Below are 22,685 nucleotides of genomic sequence, written 5' to 3' on the forward strand. Positions count from 1 at the left end.
AGAGGAAGGGACAATATCTGTACCAGAAGCACTTATACTGAAAGGAGGCGTGGGCAAACAGCTCTACCAACAGTAAAGAAAATAAAAATTAGTATTTCAGAGACTGATGGCAGGAGCAGGAAGATGATTTCAAGGGCACTTTACCGTGTTGGGGTTGTTGAAATGTAGAATCAGTGCCTCCCTGTTAGTGTGTTCCTACAGAAGACACTACTTCCCTATTTTGGGGGGAAAATAGCTCACAAGGGTGTAGTCAAGAAGCGCCTTGTGATGAGAGTGCAAAACCTGTGATGCTAATAGGCAGGATATGGAAAAGTGTGAATAAAGCTTAAATAATAAGTTTAAGCTGCTCTGAAGTCTAAATAAAAGCAGGCCTGGGCATAAGAGGCAGTATTCTTCCACAAACACGCTGGAGGCATGTTTGTGTGTTTGTGAGTTTGTGTTACATTCCCAGGCGGAGCTGAGCCTTTGGGAATGCAGCCGGGAGATCTCCCCGTTCTTTGTAGAGCACCACAGAAAATGGTATAATCAATTGGCAAAAACTGGGAAGTTTTGGATGGACAACGTAAAATAATCTGTGCCAGGAAGGCTTCACAGGCTGGTGAGAACGGATGGATGCAGGATGTGCTCCCAGTTTGCACTGCAGAAGACTCCTGGTACTTGCAGGAGAAATTTCTAGTAAACATTCATTACAAAGGCTCCTCTATTGAAATGAGAACAAAGGCTCCACTAAAAAGATCTCAAAGGATTCAAATGTACCTTTTCGTAGGTGACATGCTGGTACAAGCCAGTTCTCAAGGGCTTGCATCAAGGCACAAATCAGCAGTAATTTCAGCCCTGCAAGATCATAGCACGATCATGAGCAGAAAGAAAATCAATCTGACACCAGCTCAAATAATAGCAGTTCTGGGAGTCACAGGATACAGTCCAAGTCTGCTGGGAGGGTCTGCTTGTCAGAACAATGGCACTCCAAGACACCGAACGCTTTGACAGACATCAAAGCAAGAAGAAAAGGAACAGAAAGATCACTTCTCAGGCATGGTGGTGTCACTCACAGGAACAGCAGCCCGAGTGATGCTGCAGATGAAGGTGAAGCAGATGCTGGTCCTGTGGTCGGGCACCAGTCAGGTCTTCCTGCAAAAAGTACTTCAAATGCTTGAAAAGCCTTTCAAGTTTTAACTTAGTGGGTGATGTCAGAGCTGCACAACACTTGGTGGCGTTTCCTCCCCGAGTTAGAGGGGCAGAAGTTAAGAAAACTATTTTGGAGCAGACTGAAAAGTTCTCTTTCCGTGTGCAGTAAAGGATGGTGGCTTCAGAAAATTCTCAGCACTGCTGTGATAACTTGATTGAGAATCTTGCAGGACATTAAACTGTGGATCCTGTGCCTCCTGTAAGTGCACCAGCCTTGTGAGCCTCTGCTGGAAATAAAACAAGCTGCTGAATTTCTAGAGCTGCTTCTAGAAATCCTGGAGTGCAGCAGAAAAGGAATTGTCCCAAAAAGGTCATGGATGTGAATAGGAACAAGGCACATCAGATCTGAGGGGTGGACAGTGCTGAAGAGATGCTGATGATGTTTAACGTAATGTGTCCTGTCAGTAAATTCACCTGGAGGTGGGAGCTGCTGTCAGCGTTTCGTTTCAGAGATTTTGAGTAGGTGGTTTTTTTGATTTTGGAAAGGGGAATGAAATTTGCTAAGGCCCCATGGGACCTACCACAACAACTCCTAATGCCCAGGGGGGGAAAAAAAACCCACCAGGAAAATTGTGACTTGGTTTATTGTGATGTCAACTGATGAAATCTTTTGTCTCATCAAATATAACAATAATTAGACTTGTTCATATGCTTTGCTAGTCCGTAAATACTCTGGTGAATGTCCAGTTTGCTTAAAGAAGACTTCACTTATTCTAATTAAGGGAAGTGAACGTGAAGGAAAAATTGTCAGCTGAATGTTTTTAAACACCATGGCCAAGGCAGCCTGGTATCAGTGCAAATCTAATACTGGAACTGTGGCTTAGATGTTCCACAGCATCCATGTGTTGTAAATTATTCTCATGTGCTGAGCTTATTGTGATACAAAATTTAAATTGGTGTCTCCAAAAATTAATAGTATCTACAGAGAACATGTAATTTTCAATTTTTGTAATCTCCGAGCAGCTAAACCTGATTTTAACAACTACTTTTTTGCTAATTAAGCCTTACTGGGTCTTCTTAATTAAGCACACAGTTGGAAAGGAGACAATAATTATCTCAATTTGATGGCTACGCCAATTTGCATTATCAAAAAATAACCAGAGCACATTCCATTTTCCTGTCACATCCAAACACTGCTTGCCATGTGCTGGTGTGTGTGTTTTACAAGGGTTGTACCTTCCGAAGTTACTCCTAGGTGGAACAAACGTTGCATTTTTCTCCCTGCACATGCACAGGTGCATGGGCACCTCGCTGTTGCTTTGCATGGATAGATAAATTAGAACAGTGGAGATATAGATATAGATATAGATATACACATGCAGATATAAATATTTTGATACTGTTTTCCTCTTTAGTTCGGAAGAGCACCAGCATTCAACTCTATTTTCATGGGACTCAGCTACTTTAGGTGGAGTTTTCTAATTTTAGGTCGTTACAATGCAAAAATGTGCTCTTGTCGACAGAGCAGTGATCGCAGCAGTGGAGAAGGAGCTGAGCTGCCACTGGCCAACATTTTAACCCTTCCTGGGGATGTGTTTGGTGGGAAGAAGTGCCTGGGGTGTGTTGGAAATTACCTGTACAGCCCGAGGAAGCTTAGCTGTCCCAGGCATTCTAGAGTGTGAGGGGGAACATTCCTTTTCTTCAGTTCTGGTATCTTCTTAAAATGTCTTTTACTGAGAAATTTACAGCTCTGACCACACATCCTCCTTGGAGGGAAAAAAAAACTTCTGGGAGTTCTGTGTTGGAATATCTGCTCCTGTGGGCTCAAAGTACAGTCTCATATAATCTCAGATTTCCTTTATCCCTTTCCCTGTCTTGTCCCTGCCATAGAGTTAGGAATTAAAAGGCAGCGAAGGACTTGACCATGTGTTAGGGACAAATCTGTAGATATTAAGCACTTGGCTTGTTTCACTCAAGCCCGGACTTTTTCGTGTTCTTTAGGATCCTTCGTTGAAGTGCTGACACGGTGGGAGACTGTGCACAGCGTTTGCATTTTTTTAAATGAAAAAATGTTCCCCACTCTGAGTTATTCTGCAATACAGTGAGGGATTGTATTTCCTAGAGAACAGCTCTGCAGAAAGGCTTTGTGCCCAAGGGATGCTCTGAACCCGTCCAGGTTTTGTCACCCTGACTCCTGAATGTCCTTTGTCCCGCAGAAGGAGAGCTGGAGCTTTTTTGTCCTTGAGCCTCAGTACCACCAAACGGTGAGCTTCCAAAACGTGAGGGGCTTGTGTGGTTGTTAATCAGTGGCAGATCTCCAAGTGGAGTGAGGGGCACGCGTTGGACAGGAATTCTGTGCCGCGGTTGAGTGGCTGACATAACGTGTGTTTCCAGGATCACTTTCAGTCCTGCCATTCGCCCCAGAATACCGCAACGACCTGACTTCCTTTGCAGTTTTACTCTGCAGTGTTTCCTCCCTGAGGCTTGAGGTGTGGTGGACAGCACTTGGAATTACTGGAATTAAGTGAGACTTTGACCAATTTTAAGTGAAGATGATAAAATGTGAAAACGAGCCTCACTCTGCTTGCATCCATCACAGCGACGTGTGACTGTGTGAGCCAGTGCAACCCATCCAAAAGTGGAAGGAGCGCATTGTCTAGGGAGTGTGTTAAACCCAGAGCATGGCCCTGAAAACTCTGTTTGCATCTACATATCAGTTAGAAAGAGATGGGGAAAACCGAATTCTGAGGTTGTCATCTTTCATCTGTGAGTCTGTTCTTCCTGAGGGGTGCTGTGGAGTCACCTGCAGGGATAACACGAGGTCTCAACATTTTCCAGCCTCACTCCTTCCCTGCAGACGCTGGGCACGTTGGACCTACTGATCCATCCATCCTTGGGGCATTTTCAAACATCTTTTGGTGTGTTAATGCTTCATGAACCACAGAAAGTGTTCATAGGAATTTTGGTAGATTTTGGGGTTGTTTTTCAATTCTGTTTCTTCAGCCCATCTCCGAGGGATTGCGTTCTTTCTTGATTTTAGTATGAGGCTTTTCCTTCCATTGAAAAGTGTTATCTGCTTCCAGCCTTAGACAGATTTTCTGTATTTCTTCACAATATCTAATTCCATGTATCACACAGGAACATAATTTCTTCCTGCTCTAATGCTGCTCATCTCCTTTAGCTGTGTCTCCCTTGCTGCGTTGTGTAAGGCTGAATTCAAAGGGACTTTCCTTTGTTTGTGATCTCTGGACAAATATTTGAGGGTAAAATTGTTTGAAAGTACCTACAAGGTCGGAATGTTTTTACATTTTTTTTTTTTTTCTCCTCGGTGTTGCATTTCTCAAAGGTTTAACTCACGAGTGTCTGCCGTGTTTTGCCTGTCATATTTTGCAGCTGTGTATTTCAGGAGGACCTGCAGAGCAAAGGTGCTGTTCTTTTTGCCTTCAGCAGCCCGGAGCTGATGTTGCTGCTTTAGCGGCTCATTTTCAGGAGCTGCTGGGCTGAAAAGGCGATAAGCAATCGGTGCCTTTCAGATAAGGGTGTGTGCTGAAAGAAGAGAAATAGAGAAGGAGCCACAGTTCCCTGCTTGTATTTTGGCATTGTAACTGCAATTGCATTTCAATTCTAAATAGTCTGGAATATTAAACGTGGCGATTAGCTGAGGCCAACGAAGGTTAGAGTTTTTCATGTTTTTGATCTCGTATTCTTCCGGAGGACCCTGTTCAGCTGCATGATCCTCATTAGCAGCCACAACCTGACCTCTCTGAATAATTCTGGAATTACTGGGAACCAGCTGGGGCTGGCACTGCGCGTTTGATGGGGCTGCTGGTGGGTGGTGACTGGGGAAATCTGTTCCTTCAGTGGGCACCCCATGACGGCAGCCTTTGGGGGTTTGTAAACAGCCTTTGAGGGTCCCAGAGAGGTGATCTCTGGGTACAGAGAGCAGTGTCCATGTACACAGGGGCTTCTGTCCTCCTGTTCCCATTGCCGGGCTCTGGGCTCAGCCTCACCCATGCCCCTGACCCTGCTCAGCTCCGCGAGGGGTTCAGGATGGAAATGAGAGGTGAAAACAGTTTCTGATAACATGTGCACTGGGCGCTTGGCTGCACAAACCAGACACAAAGATCCTACAAACGTCCGTGTTAATGTCATTGCTCCAGGGGTGGTGTTCTCCTATCCAACAGAACTTTTTGCAGAAGTATTTCATGGTGATTTTCAGCTCTTAGTTGTTCATTCTTCTGCAGAATTGACTGTAAGCTGCAATGATATCTGTTTTAAAATAGGGTTTGAATTACCTGCTATTCTGTGCCTAAATACATATTTCACCTATTTATATGTCCGTGTATATAATAAACACGTGGCATTTTTCTCTTGTATTTTTGTTACGTATTTTGTGAAACCTTTCAGTAACCTTTGATGATGGAAAGGGTAAAAAAGGTGCTGCTTGTGAGGAGGGAGGGCATGAAGACACTTAGAGAAAGGTCACTTCCAGGAACTGTAAGCTTTTGTGAGACTTTATCATTTTGCTGACAGGGTCAGCTTGGTATTGATTGCCTGGGTGTTCTGTTTAGTTAGTTGTTACTTTAGTTGTTTGAGGAAACCTGTGTAAACATCCAGGCAATATTCTTCTGACTCCTGCCCTGTTTCAGCATTTGGAGTTGCTCACTGTGCTGTATTTTTCCAAACAAAATATGAAATGAAGTTCAGGTATTTGATTGCCAGTGTTCAAACTCAGGTTTACTGTGCCACACCTTCGGTTGTTGGATTTAACTGAGTGTCTTCCTGTAGAAAAGCTGGAAGATTTGATAAATAAATCTTCCTTAAGTAGTTGTTTACTGCAACTCAAGTTTTACAAGTCTCTGTGCATCCTAATAATTTTTTATTATTTTTTTTTTAAAAAAAATCACTTGAAACCTCCCACAAAATAGATGCGCAGCAGCTTTTAGGGGGAGTTCTGTGTTTTGGTTTTGTGGGGGATTTTTTGGTTGTTTCATTAACAAGACATTTGTCAGCCTGGTGGTTTTGCACTTTGGAAGGCAGGATGCTCTGCCTGCGTCCAGGGCTGCTGCACTTGTTGCCTTCCTGGCAAAATTTATTTCTTCTCTCCTGCATCTTCTTAATAGAGGCCCTTAATTTCTCCTTGTTTTCCTCGGGCTTCTGCAGCTTTGTCTCCATTTATTCTGTCAGCCAGGATAGATGGGGAGGCTTTTTCCTGTCAGTAACCATTCCTGCAGAGTCCTCAGTTCATCTTTTAAGCCAACTCTGTGCTGGCCCCTTTGTGCCCCTCTGTCATTAAAGCAGCTCACGGGATAAGTACTGAACTCGGGCAATAACAGGCAATCTTGGGAAATAACAGTGAATTATTTAAGCAAATAGCTTTGGAGGAGCAAGTGTTACTTGCAGTAACTTGTACAGAAGCTTCTTCCCACCAAGGGGAGTCAGCCCACAGCACAGGAGCCTGTTCAGGTGCCTGTTCATGAAATTTAATTGGTTTATATAAATGAAATAAATGTAAATGTAAATATAAATGTGTATATAATTATAAATGTAAATATAAATATAAACATAATTGTAAACGTAACTATAAATATAAATGAAAAATACAATTGGATCTTTTGGATCTAAAGGTATATAGTATGTCTGAAATGAATTGTTGTTTTTTTTTTCCCCAGGACTGTTCCCTTAAGGCATCCCAGTCACTTGTGTTCATGACTTTGAGCCTGTTGTCTCAGAGATGGAGCAGATGGACTGCAAACCCTACCAGCCACTGTCCAAAGTGAAACACGAAGTGGATCTAACCTACACAAGCTCCTCAGACGAAAGTGAGGATGGTGGGAAGCAGAGGCAATCCTATGACTCAAGAGAAACTCTGAATGAATATAGCCAAGAGCTCAGACTCAACTACAACAGTCACAGCAGAAAAAGAAAAGCCATTGACCAGTCCACGCAAGGTAAATCAGTTAATTTTTTTCTGCTAATTATGGTTATTGCTCCTGATTGTGCACTGTGAAACAGTATCAGGAGTCGAGCAAACATTTTGTTCTCAAAGACTTGTGGCATCAACCCACTTTTTGCCTGGTTTTAATCGTACTGTGATATCAGAAATTTGGGATTCTTGTTGTTGTTGTTGAGGAAAAAGTGCTTTTTTAGCAGGATGGACTGACTGGTATTCTGGAAATCAGCACATGCTACTACAGACAAATATTTTCTTTAGAGGGACCTACTCTTCTTAGTAATGTTGAGTGATTAATTATTTACTGCCTTTGCATACGTTGGTGCATTTTGCTGTAAAATCAACACTGGGGCTGCAGGCTGTCTCTGCATGTGCTCACAAAGCCCGTGAATTAATTCAAATACAGCAATTCTCCAAACATTTCTAGTCATATGAATAATCGAGTCATTTAAAAGCTGGAGTTAATTAGTGTATTGTAAGAAAAAAAAAAAAAAAAACCAACCCAAGAGTGAAATTTCTCTTTTAGCCTTTTGCATGATTAGGGCAAATATTTGAGCAGTGATGATGGTTGAACTAAGGTTAGGGAAGGAAGTGCTTAAATTGCATTAGTGTGGCCACTTCTTAGCTAAAACTTACAGAACTGACTTAAAAACAAACAAATAAACCCCAAACCCTCAAACAAGCCACGTCACACACACACCCTGCCCCCAAAGCCCTCACTGCTTTGCTCAGAAAAGCCACCTTCAGTTTGCTGAAGATAAAAACAGTTTTATTTTTTTATGAGGAAATGAAAAATAGGAAAATTTTTCTCCTCTGTGATGTGTAAATTATTGTGAAATTTGGAGCGGCTGTGCTATTGCAGCGGGTTTGGATTTGGGGTTTTTTTACTGCAGATATTCTGCTTCAGGTTTGCGGCCATGATGCTGGAGTTGTGTGGAAGTGCCTGGAATTCATGGCAGGGATAGTGCTGGGTGCCTCAGTCTGTGTGCAGAAACTGCCTCCAAAGAGATACACAACTGCTGTGCTGGGGAGGAAAAAGTCATGAGCACAGAGTTCAACAGAGGAGTGTTTAGAAAACTGAGTCCTCTTAAAAACACCCTCAAAAACCCCCCCAAAAGTCCCCAAAACCCTCAAGAAAGCCCCCAAAACCTAAAAAAACCCCCTCAAAAATCCCAAGAAAATTCCCCAAAAACATCCCCCCCAAAATCCCCCAAAACCTGAAACAAAACCCTCAAAAAATCCCCCCAAAAATCGCCAAAAAAATGCCCCCAAAACCTCAAAAAACCCTCAAAACCCCCCCTGAAATCCCCAAAAAACCTCAAAAACCCCCCAGAAATCCAAAAAAAACCTCAAAAAACCCTTAAAAACCCCCCAGAAATCCCCAGAAACCCTCAAAAACCCTCCTGACTTTATGCTGAGCATGCTATGAGAGTTTAATTAACTGAGCTGTGGCTGGATTGCTGGACATGTTGGACCCCCCCCCGGGCAGGATGTGACCCCCCCGGGCAGGATGTGACCCCTTGGGCAGGATGTGACCCCTTGGGCAGGATGTGACCCCTTGGGCAGGATTGGACCCTATGGGCCGGATGTGACTCCCTTGGGCAGGATTGGACCCTCGGAGCAGGATGTGACCCCCGGGTCAGGATTGGACCCTCTGGTCAGGATGTGACCCCTTGGTCAGGATTGGACTCTCGGAGCAGGATGTGACCCCTTGGTCAGGATTGGACCCTCTGGTCAGGATGTGACCCCTTGGGCAGGATTGGACCCTCGGAGCAGGATGTGACCCCTTAGGCAGGATGTGACCCCTTGGTCAGGATTGGACCCTGTGGGCAGGATGTGACCCCTTGGGCAGGATTGGACCTTGCCTGGCTTTGACCTTGCCAGAGTCTGACCTTCCTAGTTGTTGTCTTTCCTATGTTTAGACTTTTCTTGGTTTAAACTTAGTAACATTTAGACTTTTCTAGGTTTAAACTTTGTAACATTTAGACTTTTCTAGGTTTAAACTTTGTAACATTTCGACTTTTCTAAGTTTAAACTTTGTAACATTTAGACTTTTCTAGTTTTAAACTTGCTAAAGTTTAGACTTTTCTAAGTTTTGCGCTTTCTACGTTCAGATTTTTCTACCTTTAGATCTTCCCTGGTTTAGACTTTTCCAGGTTTAGAGCTTTCTTGGGTTAGACCTTTGTATGTTTTGACCTTTCTACGTTTAGATTTTTCTATGTTTAGACTTTCCTAGGGTCGGGGCTTTTTTATTTTTATTATTTTTGCTGCCGGTGGGATTCCTGTCAGCTCAGCTGCAGCATCCCCGGCCTGGGCACGTCCGGGAGGGTGGCAGTCCCTGCTGCAGGCAGGAGAAACCAGCCGCCGTGTCCTGTTGGGTTTGTTCTTCCAGAACATCGCCCCTGAAAGCAATCACATTAATAATTTTGGAGGAACGGCTGAATTACTGTGTGTTTCCGTAAGGAGTTATCAGGCATGAACTCGGCTGAGTTCTTCTGGAGCAATCTGTAAGGAATCATGTGCGGATGCAGAATTTTGCCCTCGTGTTGTATGATTATTTTATTGACGTTATATGCCCCCAGATTTTTCTCTCCTAGTTAATTTTTAGGAGATACTGCGTGAATTTTCAGGTCTTGGGTTTTTCATACGTTGGTATCTTTCTGTGTGGACAGAAGACTGTCTGTTACTGCTTCACGCCGCAGGATGAGGCTTGATATCTGCGTTTGTAGAAAATTTACCGAAGTTTCTAAGAGTAGTTTGCTAATATGCAGGGCAGCTCTTAAATATTTCCTTAGCTCTGGGGACCTTCTTCCCTGATTGTGTAGGTTATTTTATTATTTAATACTGTGTCATTCACCTCAAAGCTTCTTAAATCGTATTCACGTGCACTCATTTGTAAAGATGGAGTTGAACCTGTGCTAGAAATCTTCGTTTTCTCTTGTCTCGGACAAAGAATTCAGTTTGGAGTAGCTGATGCCATAATTGCCCTGCCAAGTGTATCCATTTGGCTTCTCAGGGATTCACGCTGGCATCTTTCTAGTCATTTAAATCGTGCTTTTTCTCTGCCGCAAATTGAACCTGGATATTTGGCCTGGCAGATTTGAAATACAAGACTGGTGGTGGTGCTCAAAATTCAAAGAGCAAAAAAAAAAAAAGTTTGTAAAGCTGAGTGTAAAATTTCAGCCTTCGGGCAGGGTATGGTTGCAGTGCTGGTGCAATCCATCCATTTCCAAAAGGATCCCAGATTTCAGTGTGGGACTGGGAGTTCTGGTGGGCCAGGATAAAGGTTCCGGTTTGAATTACGAATCTGGATGAATCCATAAAAAGTGTCCAAACACAGAATGCTGAACTGCGTCAGTATTTTTTACTCCTCACAATTCCTGAAATTGTATCTCCAGTGTTACACTTCAGAGATATTAATTGGTTGGTTTCGCAGGTCTTATAGGAAAAAATATCAAAGGAAAAAAACCCCTAAATAAGTACAGAGTTGATCTATTGATCAGGCAGGTTTTTTACAAACTGTTCTTCGTGTTTAGTACTGGTGCCCTTTAGCGTCCAGGGCCAGCAGAATTCTGGGCCTGGTGTTGTTTGCATCAGAAACTTGCAATTATCTGGCAATTCAAGATTTACCAAATAACACCACAGACTGTTTCAAGCCCAACTAAATTTTAGTGGCCCAACAGCTCAACGTGAGCAGATACAGAAATCTCCAGACGAAGCATCGTTGACTCCTGAAGAGCCAGTGCTGAGCACACCATGTGTGTATCTAAAAATGCATTTTTTTAGTCCCTGGAAGGTTCAGAATCCTGCTTGTCTGAAGATACACAAACCTGCAATAGCTCATCCTGGCAAGATCATCTTACAAAGTAAATTCCTGGCAGACCCGATATCGTATAGTTTGGAGATATTGGCAAACAGAGTAAATTAATTTGTTGAAGGATTGGTAAACATATTGCTTTGTCCTTGGAAGAGACGGAGTGGAATTGGCAGAAGTTGTCAGAAATGTTGCTCTTCTAGGAAAGTCATGGCTGGACCTGGCTGTGAGGAAACAAAGTTCTTCTGGCTGCCCCATCCGTGGATTGCATCTCGAGCTCATGTGTGACATGTTTACATCATGAGGACCGTGTTCTCCCGCAGCTTTCTCTGTTTCCACCAAAGCAAACATGAAAGGAGCCGTACTCTACAAATCCTGGCAGTACAGAAAAGCTTTCTGGTTAATTATAGATTTGTAAGGAAACACCAGTTTAGAGGGATGAATTCCTGATAGGATGATCAGCTGGGATCGAGTCATTGGCAGAAGTTTATTGATTGTTAACAATCTCAGCATATGGCAGTAAATTTCTGCTTAGACAAACGTTCATTTCCTGGCAAGAACAGTGTATTGAACTGCATTGTGGGCACGGCAGAATGGAGCTATTCCTCACAGGAGAATCCAGCAGCGAAGAATTTCTGATAAATACTGCTGTATTGCTGATTGGACCCTGGGCAGGATGTGACCCTTTGGGCAGGATTGGACCATCTGGGCAGGATGTGATCCCTTGGGCAGGATGTGACCCATCGGGCAGGATTGGTCCATCTGGGCAGGATGTGACCCCTGGGGCAGGATGTGACCCCTTGGGCAGGATTGGTCCATCTGGGCAGGATGTGACCCCTGGGGCAGGATGTGACCCCTCGGGCAGGATTGGTCCATCTGGGCAGGCTGTGACCCCCTTGGGCGGGATGTGACCCCCCTCGGGCAGGATTGGTCCATCTGGGCAGGATGTGACCCCTGGGGCAGGATGTGACCCCTCGGGCATGATTGGTCCATCTGGGCAGGATGTGACCCCCTTGGGCAGGATGTGACCCCTTGGGCAGGATTGGTCCATCTGGGCAGGCTGTGAACCCCCTTGGGCAGGATGTGACCCTTGGGCATGATGTGACCCCCCTCGGGCAGGATTGGAGCCTGGGCAGGATTGGACCTTGCCTGGTTTTCACCTTGCCAGAGTCTGACCTTCCTAGGTATGGACCTTCCTAGGTTTAGACTTTTCTAGGTTTAAGCTTTTCTAGGTTTAGACTTTTCTAGGTTTAAGCTTTACTAGGTTTAGATTTTTCTGGGTTCGGATTTTTCTACGTTTAGACCTTCCCAGGTTTAGACTTTTCTAGGTTTAGCCGTGTTTCGGTGCTGACAAGCACTTCAGTTCCCTAGAAAGGACAAACCCCTGGTGATGTGCAGGGATAGGAGAGATCTGTTTTCTGTGCATTCAACTCCAGCCATTTTCAGCTTGCTGGGGAGGAAGATTTAAACGCGTGTAACTCTGAACATCACACGACCAGTCAAAACCAGTTTTACTGATCAGCCCAGACATAAATAAAAGGCACGCTGACAAGCACTGGTGGGAAATTGTCCTGTCAGGAAAATGTCATGGTGGTGTTTTGTCAGCTGTGAAGAAGCAAAAGCTTTTTACATAATAACCGTGTGCTGCTCAGATTCCAGAATTATGTAAATCCAGTCAGGACAGCAGATCTGCTTTGTGTCTGCACCAGGGCAAGGCAGCTGAATTTGGGCTGTGTGTAGGATGTGCTTTTAGTTACAATTGCCTTCTTTTTAAATGATGCGTAAAGCTTAAAAAAGCCTTTATTAGATTCTCCCGGTAATCTGTTATGTGTAAGGCTGGAATAACGAACTAACAAACCTCAAGTCTGTGGTCTGGGGGCTCTCCCAGAGGAAACCAATGCCAGTGGAGTGAGTTTTCACCGTTTTAACAGAGATTTGGAGCATTTATCTGGGTGAATTTATGACTCTGTGCTCATAAAGGAAGAAATTACTTTAAAAAATAGAAGATTTCTGGTGACATGCTGTTACTGGACAGGGTTAGTATAAAAACAGTTGAGATATTTTGTATTATTAGGAATTTTTTTTTTATTAAATGCTAGCTGCTTAGACTTTTAATGTTGGGGTTTTTTGGGTTTGTTTTTTTTGTTTGTTTGTTTGTGGGTTTTTTTTGCTAATTTTGGAAAATCTGAGAACTGAGGCACGTTCTGTACCTGTGTGCTGAGAGCAGAAGCAGAGCGATGTCTGTGTAAGGGCGCAGAGTTTATCCCCTGCACTGTCTCCTGATAGTGGAGGGGAAAGTGGAGGGGGATTTAAAGGTCCTTCAGCTTTCTGGGCTGTGCACTAGCGGAAGGAAGCCACAGCTAATCAGCTCCATCTCCTGTTGCTGTGTGTTCCACCATCTGCTCCCAGCCTTTATGAGCCTGACGGTGTCCAAAAAAAAATAAAAAAAATAAAATCACACACAAGGCAAAGTAAAACAACCCCACGCTCCTCAAGCTTCGGTGCAGTCTCCTCCTGTATTCCCCTGCCCAAACTGGGGTTCCTGGTGTGCTGGGCTGGGCTCTGATCACCCAGGATAAACCGGTGCCAGGTTTTATTTTCCTGAGGTCCCTCCTGCCCCGCAGCCTCTGCCCGGCGGGGAGGAGCTGCAAACCCTCAGGAAAGGAAAGGTTCAGACCCCCTCCAGATATCCTTCCTTGATTTGCCAAGTAATTGGAAAGTTCTCTCTTCCTGAAATAACCGGGGCGAGGGAACCGTGTGTTTGTGCCTTCGCTTGAAATCTCATGGGGGGGAATGCTTTCCCTTCCCTTCATCAAATCAAAATACATGAGGGAGCTGAGCGTGCAGACGCTTTTTTCCCCACGAGGCTGAAGTGGGTGCTCCTTCCCTAGATCACAAGCCTGTTACAAAAGCCTGGAACCGGCTGTCACCATTCCTGTAATGCTGCTTCCAATCCTGTCTCAGCTGCCACCATCTCAGTGGAAAAAAAAAAAAATGCCTCGTATGATCAAAAATAGTTTCATTCTCATAAGTAATTCTTCTGATTTAAAAAGTGAATATCCAAGAGAGGGGGAAAAGTGAGGGAAAAAAAAACCTACGGGGAGAGGAAATAAACTAGCGAAGGATCACAGTGCGTTTGCAATCCCCTGCTAGCAAGTCTCATCTGAAGAATGAAAAAAGGCGTTCTCCAAATGTTACACTGGCTTAACGATCCATTTGTCAGCGCACAGATACAAACTACCCGAATTGCCGTTCTCTTCTGTGAATCACCGGTTTTCCAACGGTGTCAAAAGTCAGGAGGGCAGAGTAAGGCAGGCGGTGCCGCAGGAGCTGAGGAGTTTGTGGAGTCACCATCCCTGGAAGTGTCCAGGGCCAGGGTGGTGAGTGCCATCCCAGCCCGTGGCCGGGGTTGGAGCTGGGTATCCTCAGGTACCTTCCGGCCCAAACCACGATTCCGTGAGCTGTGGCAGCCTTTGCAGTGACTGTGCCAAATGCTGATGGAGTGTCTGCAGGAGGGGCTTCGGCTTCGGAGTGAACGTTTGGGAGTTCTGTTTGTCAGAGCCCGGAACTGCGTCCGTCGAATGTTCAGAGCCTCTTCCTGTAACATTTCGGCGCGTCCAAGAAGATGTCAGGAGTTAAATAAGCCAAGATGGGAACAAGCAGCAGAGTGAGGGGTGGGTGTCAGAGCAGGGCCACCAGCACCTGGCCCACAGGCTGCTTTGATTTACATCCCCTTGCTGTGGCTTGCTTTCGTGTCGCTCCTTCCGAAACAAAAACGAGCTGTCATCTTCTGGATCTGGGAATCTGCCTTGCTTATCTTCATTTGTAGAGCAGATGCTGGAACAAAATAACGTTTCTTCCCAGGGTTTCTCATTTATGTGTCTGTCAGACGGGTTTGTACATCTCAAAATAAAGATCTGTCAAGAGGGAGCTCAGTGAGTCGATGGCATTGCTGCAGATCTGCGTAAACAGCAGGGTGGGTGTGCCCCAACCAGTACAGAGCTTGAATTAGTTCTCCTTTGGAGAAGGAGGCTCAGATTCTTCTGATCTTAGGTCTTTATGTGAAATAAACTGTGAATGTGATTTAAAATCCAAGGTTCCCGTTTCAAATTTAGCCTGAGGAATTTTCATAGATACTTTGGGATTTTTATTGATTTTAAAAATTAATTTCCTGATTATTCAGTCCTTTTAATAAATTAATTCATTAATAGATTTGTGGTTTTAGTCCTAGGAGAAACTATCTGACACACGGTTTTGTATTTTGCTGTGGTCTTTAGATTAAGACTTTCTTTTCTGTAGAATTTGGTGTGAAGATACAGAAGAAAATGAGTTAAGTATATCTGCTTATGGATAAAAATATGAAAAACCATGTGCCTGTTTTTAATACTAATTCTGCATGAAAATAGTCCTTTGCCTTCGCTAGCCTTACTACTGTAATCACAAAATAATATTTCTTCTTTAACAGCAAAGGAGTACATTACAAATTACGTGTTGTGTGCGTGTCAGTACGTAACCTTGGGTAGTGTTTTGTCAGAAGGGCGTAATTAGTGGCTTTGGAAAGGAAATATTTGTAGGATTTATTTGGTTGGTTTGGTTTGCGTGCAGATTCCCAAAGGATTAATTGAGCTGTTGATTTTAGGGATATGATTCTTCCTGGTAACAGTGAGAATTGTGCCTACAGGTGTGAGTTTAAGCTGATACTGTTGCAGCAATCGCTTAAAAGTTTGCAGTTAATTGTTGATTTTTTGGCTATTGATCTGTGGAGTGTTAGTGTTCAGGGATGGATGCTGATAGTTTACTTTTATTGTATGCTTAGGAAGCTGATCTGCTTTCAGACAATTAAAAGAAAAAGCCTTACTTACTGAATCATTTCTGCATCTTGATGCCCTAGCTGCTGGATCAGACTATTGAAGATTCCACTGTTTTTAAATCATCTCTTGGCTTGTTCCCACACTTTTACTACTTCACTGGTAGCATTTGAGGACTTCTGGCACACATTTTCTTTGGGTTTTTTGGGGGGGGATTGGGTTGGCCGGTTGATTGGTTCGTTTTCCTCCAGTCTGATAACATCTATTAAAAAAAGGAGAGCATTAAAAATGAAAAATGTCCTACATCAGTCCCTCTTGTGTTTTTGGGGCAGTTCCAGGTGTTCAGCTGGCTGGAGGCTTGTGCCTCTCACAAAGACGTTGGCAGGGACTGACTGTACCTTTAGAAATGGCTGCCTCTGAAATGTTTTATTTCTCTGAAGAAGGAAGGTGTTTTCTGACAGGTTTTGGAGCTGTGGAGGAAAGGAAGGGCTGGCACTGGGCACCTCAACACCAGTTTCTGCTTGCAGAAATAACAGCAGTGGTGTGTTTCTTGGCTGAGGGGTGGGCTTACATTCAGGAATAAAAGAGCCGTTTAGCTAATTTTCAGCTTGCATTTACAAACTCTAACGAGGAGAAGCACTGCCTGCTCAGGCTGTGTCTCCAGTTCCTGGATTCCTGTCATCCAGCTGCACTAGACCTCAGTACAAAGTGAGCCGTGTCAGCTCTGGCCAGCTCCTGCCTAACATGTTACCCCAGCCCTCCAGTGAAATGTTATCCGGCCTGGAGCTCACCCATGTGATGAATATTCATTTCACAGGTGATTATTGTCATCCCCCAGCAGCCCCACTCACGCAGACCAACCTTGTCACGCAAGCCACCACTGCTGGGCCTGCTCTGGCAGCGCAGAGCTCGGGGTTCCTGGTGCTTTCATAATGCTCCATCCGCTGTGCTATCACATGCGGGTCAGATGACCGTCACGGGGGTTAGAAAACTCTGCATTTGTGCTTCGGGAAAATAAACTCATCCCTAAGTCCCTCACCTGAGAACAGCGCAGTGGCCACAACCAAGGTTTGCTGTAACTTGGTGCCCCGGTTTAGGTACCCAGCGCAGTCAATTGAGTGTTCACGCATTGTATTTTCAGGATTTTTGGGGTTTTTCTCCGAGACTGTAGTTACTAAAAGAAATCTCAGTCCTTAAACTGGATGCAGTAATGGCTTTATCTCAACTGTCAATTGAGTGGAATAATGTTGCTAGCGAGTGCCTTTATTTCAGTTTAATTTTATGATCTTTTTGGAAGAATTATCTGCGTAAAATATATTTTAATGGCTAACAAGTCCTACTGAAGGATAAAAAATATACATAAATACTGTTTTCTTTCTATTGGCTAAGTATCATTACTATCGTTATTGTTCTTATTAAAATGAACAAAAGTGCTAAATAGCTCCAATTAAGTGGGAAGGGAGCAGTGTGTGTGTGAGCTCTTAGAGCTCAGCAGCAGATTGTTTGCAAATGAGGCGTTTACAAACTTGATGTCTTTGACGACATTCGGCACAATTTGACAATGTTTGCATCGTTATTTTTTTGAATTAGCCTCAAAACATGCTCGACAAATCTGCCCGTTATAATTTCAGCGGGCTAGCCTAAGCCAGAGGACAGGATAATAAGCAGGAAAATACCGACTTGTGGCATTTTCTGGCCATTGTCTCTTGGGTTGTTCAGGAGCAGAGCTGCTCCTCACTCAGTTTAGCTGTCTGTCCCCTGATTCCTCATTTGGAATTGAAGAAGAGCAGGGAGCAGCTGAGGGTCTACATACTCCTCTGAACGTGTATATTGTTGACAGGAGAGCTCAAATAAATGCGTTTTATTAGCCTGGCAAAAGTAGTTCTTTGTCGTGTGTTCACTTTCTCTCTTGCTGCATGGCAGGTCGCTGTTCCTGCTGCTTGGGATTGAATTATCCTCGTGGTCAGACCCATCCTTCCCTCCTGGCCCCTGCCCTGGGAGTGCCAGCACTGAGAAATGTCAGCTCCTGATCCAGTGCTGGGTTCCTGTGCCCTCTGAGCAGCCCCAGCTGCTCCTTCTTGCTGTGTTTGTAAAGATCACTGGTTTAAGCTCCTACAACCAAATGTTTGGGGGTTTTTCTTCGCTTACAGCCACTTCTGGATGTGCTGCTTGCATCCTTAGCCAGTTGTCCTGATCAGCTGTGCTGTTTATTTCCCATTTGCTCTCTCACTGCTGTGTCTAATATTGGACGCAGCACGAGATGGTGCAGCTCAGGAAATGGTGAAGCAGCTGGTAGGGAAATGAGACAATACTAAATGGAGAAAATGTGAAAAAAAGGCAAAATCCTCTTGTGGCTTCTATATTCTGTGGGGAACTGGTCTTTGTGAAGACTCTGCACTCAGCATATTTGCGTGAAACAAATTCAGTAGGAAAAAGCAATGGAGAAGGGTTTTAAGGCCTGGATGAAACCTTTATACAAAGGTTCCTTTTTCTCTTGATCTCAAAAAACCCTCATGGAACTGGGAGTGTTTCTGGTATGTTTTTTTCCCCTGTAAAATGGTTAAACTGAAGGAAAAATAGACACTTTATAGACTATCACTGAGAATGTGCTATATGTGTTAAAATGGTGAAGTTTATAGTTACAGGTTTTAAGTCTTTTAGTTTTGGGGGTTTTCCCCCTCCTTAATATAGTGACTGCATGTGTGAGCTGGGGTTTTCAGCAGAGGAAACAGTTGCTGCTGCAGTCCTCCCAGAACAGCCAACAGTAGAGCTAAACTATGTTTTTACAGAATAAAACCAAAAGAATTGAGACCCTGAATGTTCATGTGGCATTCCTGTTCTTACATCTGCCACATGACTGAGAATTGCTCAGGTCAGGGTGGGGCCCCCTTGTCCCCTTGGCAAGCAGAAAAGTGTATCAGGGTTCTCCAAACCAAATGTAGATATTGTGACTTTTCCTGATTTTCTGTGTCCTTAGCGTTTGAATTCTGCACAGATTCTTCCAGCAGTACGTATTAATGTCATTGAACAAGGTTTAATACACAATTGCTCTCATTTTTGTTTGAATCTGGTGTTTTCTCTGGAGTCTCTGTTTTCAGTGCTTTCTCCCTTCTGTGTCCCTTTTCTGATCGTGGCTTAATTACATTTTAAGTGCCTTCTGTGTTACTGTCTCCACTGCCTCAATTAGTTCCCCTCCAACTGTGTGAATATTTTAAAAACAAGACACAAAGTATTTCTGGCAAGGCAGCGTGTGAACGCATGGCTATAGAACCCGAGTTATGGTAGCTGTGAAGAAAGCTACCAGTGTGCAGATTTGAATTGGTGCTGAGCTCCTGCGGGTGGTGCTGAGCTTCTGGTGTTGGTCTGGCATTTCTCTATTTGTTCTTATGGCCGTTGTCTAGTTGTTCTTCTGGCCTTTGTCTAGGCTTTGGTCTTAATCTAGGCTTTGGTCTTACCTTTGGCTAGGTGTTGGTGCTGAGTTCTCCAAATTGGTGCTGAGCTCCTGCGGGTGGTGCTGAGCTTCTGGTGTTGGTCTGGCCTTTGTCTTGCTGTTTGTCTGGCCTTTGTCTTGCTGTTTGTCTGGCTGTTGTCTAGTTGTTCTTCTGGCCTTTATCTAGGCTTTGGTCTTACCTTTGTCTAGGCTTTGGTCTTACCTTTGGCTAGGTGTTGGTGCTGAGTTCTCCAAATTGGTGCTGAGCTCCTGCGGGTGGTGCTGAGCTTCTGGTGTTGGTCTGGCCTTTGTCTTGCTGTTTGTCTGGCTGTTGTCTAGTTGTTCTTCTGGCCTTTATCTAGGCTTTGGTCTTACCTATGGCTAGGTGTTGGTGCTGAGTTCTCCAAATTGGTGCTGAGCTCCTGCGGGTGGTGCTGAGCTTCTGGTGTTGGTCTGGCCTTTGTCTTGCTGTTTGTCTGGCTGTTGTCTAGTTGTTCTTCTGGCCTTTGTCTAGGCTTTGGTCTTAATCTAGGTTTTGGTCTTACCTTTGGCTAGGTGTTGGTGCTGAGTTCTCCAAATTGGTGCTGAGCTCCTGCGGGTGGTGCTGAGCTTCTGGTGTTGGTCTGGCATTTCTCTATTTGTTCTTCTGGCCGTTGTCTAGTTGTTCTTCTGGCCTTTGTCTAGGCTTTGGTCTTAATCTAGGCTTTGGTCTTACCTTTGGCTAGGTGTTGGTGCTGAGTTCTCCAAATTGGTGCTGAGCTCCTGCGGGTGGTGCTGAGCTTCTGGTGTCTGTCTGGCCTTTGTCTTGCTGTTTGTCTGGCCTTTGTCTTGCTGTTTGTCTGGCTGTTTTCTAGTTGTTCTTCTGTCCTTTGTCTAGGCTTTGGTCTTAATCTAGGCTTTGGTCTTACCTTTGGCTAGGTGTTGGTGCTGAGTTCTCCAAATTGGTGCTGAGCTCCTGCGGGTGGTGCTGAGCTTCTGGTGTTGGTCTGGCCTTTGTCTTGCTGTTTGTCTGGCTGTTGTCTAGTTGTTCTTCTGGCCTTTGTCTAGGCTTTGGTCTTAATCTAGGCTTTGGTCTTACCTTTGGCTAGGTGTTGGTGCTGAGTTCTCCAAATTGGTGCTGAGCTCCTGCGGGTGGTGCTGAGCTTCTGGTGTTGGTCTGGCCTTTGTCTTGCTGTTTGTCTGGCTGTTGTCTAGTTGTTCTTCTGGCCTTTGTCTAGGCTTTGGTCTTAATCTAGGCTTTGGTCTTACCTTTGGCTAGGTGTTGGTGCTGAGTTCTCCAAATTGGTGCTGAGCTCCTGCGGGTGGTGCTGAGCTTCTGGTGTTGGTGTGGCATTTGTCTTGCTGTTTGTCTGGCTGTTGTCTAGTTGTTCTTCTGGCCTTTGTCTAGGCTTTGGTCTTAATCTAGGCTTTGGTCTTACCTTTGGCTAGGTGTTGGTGCTGAGTTCTCCAAATTGGTGCTGAGCTCCTGCGGGTGGTGCTGAGCTTCTGGTGTTGGTCTGGCATTTGTCTTGCTGTTTGTCTGGCCTTTGTCTAGTTGTTCTTCTGGCCTTTGTCTAGGCTTTGGTCTTAATCTAGGCTTTGGTCTTACCTTTGGCTAGGTGTTGGTGCTGAGTTCTCCAAATTGGTGCTGAGCTCCTGCGGGTGGTGCTGAGCTTCTGGTGTTGGTCTGGCCTTTGTCTTGCTGTTTGTCTGGCTGTTGTCTAGTTGTTCTTCTGGCCTTTGTCTAGGCTTTGGTCTTAATCTAGGCTTTGGTCTTACCTTTGGCTAGGTGTTGGTGCTGAGTTCTCCAAATTGGTGCTGAGCTCCTGCGGGTGGTGCTGAGCTTCTGGTGTTGGTCTGGCATTTCTCTATTTGTTCTTCTGGCCGTTGTCTAGTTGTTCTTCTGGCCTTTGTCTAGGCTTTGGTCTTACCTTTATCTAGGCTTTGGTCTTACCTTTGGCTAGGTGTTGGTGCTGAGTTCTCCAAATTGGTGCTGAGCTCCTGCGGGTGGTGCTGAGCTTCTGGTGTTGGTCTGGCCTTTGTCTTGCTGTTTGTCTGGCTGTTGTCTAGTTGTTCTTCTGTCCTTTGTCTAGGCTTTGGTCTTAATCTAGGCTTTGGTCTTACCTTTGGCTAGGTGTTGGTGCTGAGTTCTCCAAATTGGTGCTGAGCTCCTGCGGGTGGTGCTGAGCTTCTGGTGTTGGTGTGGCATTTGTCTTGCTGTTTGTCTGGCCTTTGTCTAGGCTTTGGTCTTAATCTAGGTTTTGGTCTTACCTTTGGCTAGGTGTTGGTGCTGAGTTCTCCAAATTGGTGCTGAGCTCCTGCGGGTGGTGCTGAGCTTCTGGTGTTGGTCTGGCCTTTGTGTTGCTGTTTGTCTGGCCTTTGTCTAGTTGTTCTTCTGGCCTTTGTCTAGGCTTTGGTCTTAATCTAGGCTTTGGTCTTACCTTTGGCTAGGTGTTGGTGCTGAGTTCTCCAAATTGGTGCTGAGCTCCTGCGGGTGGTGCTGAGCTTCTGGTGTTGGTCTGGCATTTGTCTTGCTGTTTGTCTGGCCGTTGTCTAGTTGTTCTTCTGGCCTTTGTCTAGGCTTTGGTCTTAATCTAGGCTTTGGTCTTACCTTTGGCTAGGTGTTGGTGCTGAGTTCTCCAAATTGGTGCTGAGCTCCTGCGGGTGGTGCTGAGCTTCTGGTGTTGGTCTGGCATTTCTCTATTTGTTCTTCTGGCCGTTGTCTAGTTGTTCTTCTGGCCTTTGTCTAGGCTTTGGTCTTAATCTAGGCTTTGGTCTTACCTTTGGCTAGGTGTTGGTGCTGAGTTCTCCAAATTGGTGCTGAGCTCCTGCGGGTGGTGCTGAGCTTCTGGTGTTGGTCTGGCCTTTCTCTTGCTGTTTGTCTGGCTGTTGTCTAGTTGTTCTTCTGGCCTTTGTCTAGGCTTTGGTCTTAATCTAGGCTTTGGTCTTACCTTTGGCTAGGTGTTGGTGCTGAGTTCTCCAAATTGGTGCTGAGCTCCTGCGGGTGGTGCTGAGCTTCTGGTGTTGGTCTGGCCTTTGTCTTGCTGTTTGTCTGGCTGTTGTCTAGTTGTTCTTCTGGCCTTTGTCTAGGCTTTGGTCTTACCTTTGGCTAGGTGTTGGTGCTGAGTTCTCCAAATTGGTGCTGAGCTCCTGCGGGTGGTGCTGAGCTTCTGGTGTTGGTCTGGCCTTTGTCTTGCTGTTTGTCTGGCTGTTGTCTAGTTGTTCTTCTGGCCTTTGTCTAGGCTTTGGTCTTACCTTTATCTAGGTTTTGGTCTTACCTTTGGCTAGGTGTTGGTGCTGAGTTCTCCAAATTGGTGCTGAGCTCCTGCGGGTGGTGCTGAGCTTCTGGTGTTGGTCTGGCATTTCTCTATTTGTTCTTCTGGCCGTTGTCTAGTTGTTCTTCTGGCCTTTGTCTAGGCTTTGGTCTTAATCTAGGCTTTGGTCTTACCTTTGGCTAGGTGTTGGTGCTGAGTTCTCCAAATTGGTGCTGAGCTCCTGCGGGTGGTGCTGAGCTTCTGGTGTTGGTCTGGCATTTGTCTTGCTGTTTGTCTGGCCTTTGTCTAGTTGTTCTTC

General features: G+C 44.9%; 1 protein-coding gene across 1 annotated transcript in view; it reads left to right on the forward strand.

The window, feature by feature from the left end:
* Positions 1 to 22,685, forward strand: part of TENM1 (teneurin transmembrane protein 1) — a 256,550-nt gene that overhangs the window by 51,646 nt on the left and 182,219 nt on the right. Inside the window, exon 2 of the mRNA XM_066202385.1 lies at positions 6,801 to 7,079. Coding sequence (XP_066058482.1) covers positions 6,863 to 7,079 — 217 coding nt within the window. The 5' untranslated portion in view covers positions 6,801 to 6,862. The remainder of the gene's footprint in view (positions 1 to 6,800; positions 7,080 to 22,685) is intronic.

Source organism: Chamaea fasciata, unplaced genomic scaffold, assembly GCF_029207755.1.
Source record: "Chamaea fasciata isolate MVZ Bird 193981 ecotype frontalis unplaced genomic scaffold, bChaFas1.0.hap1 SCAF_22, whole genome shotgun sequence".
Classification (NCBI taxonomy): domain Eukaryota; kingdom Metazoa; phylum Chordata; class Aves; order Passeriformes; family Sylviidae; genus Chamaea; species Chamaea fasciata.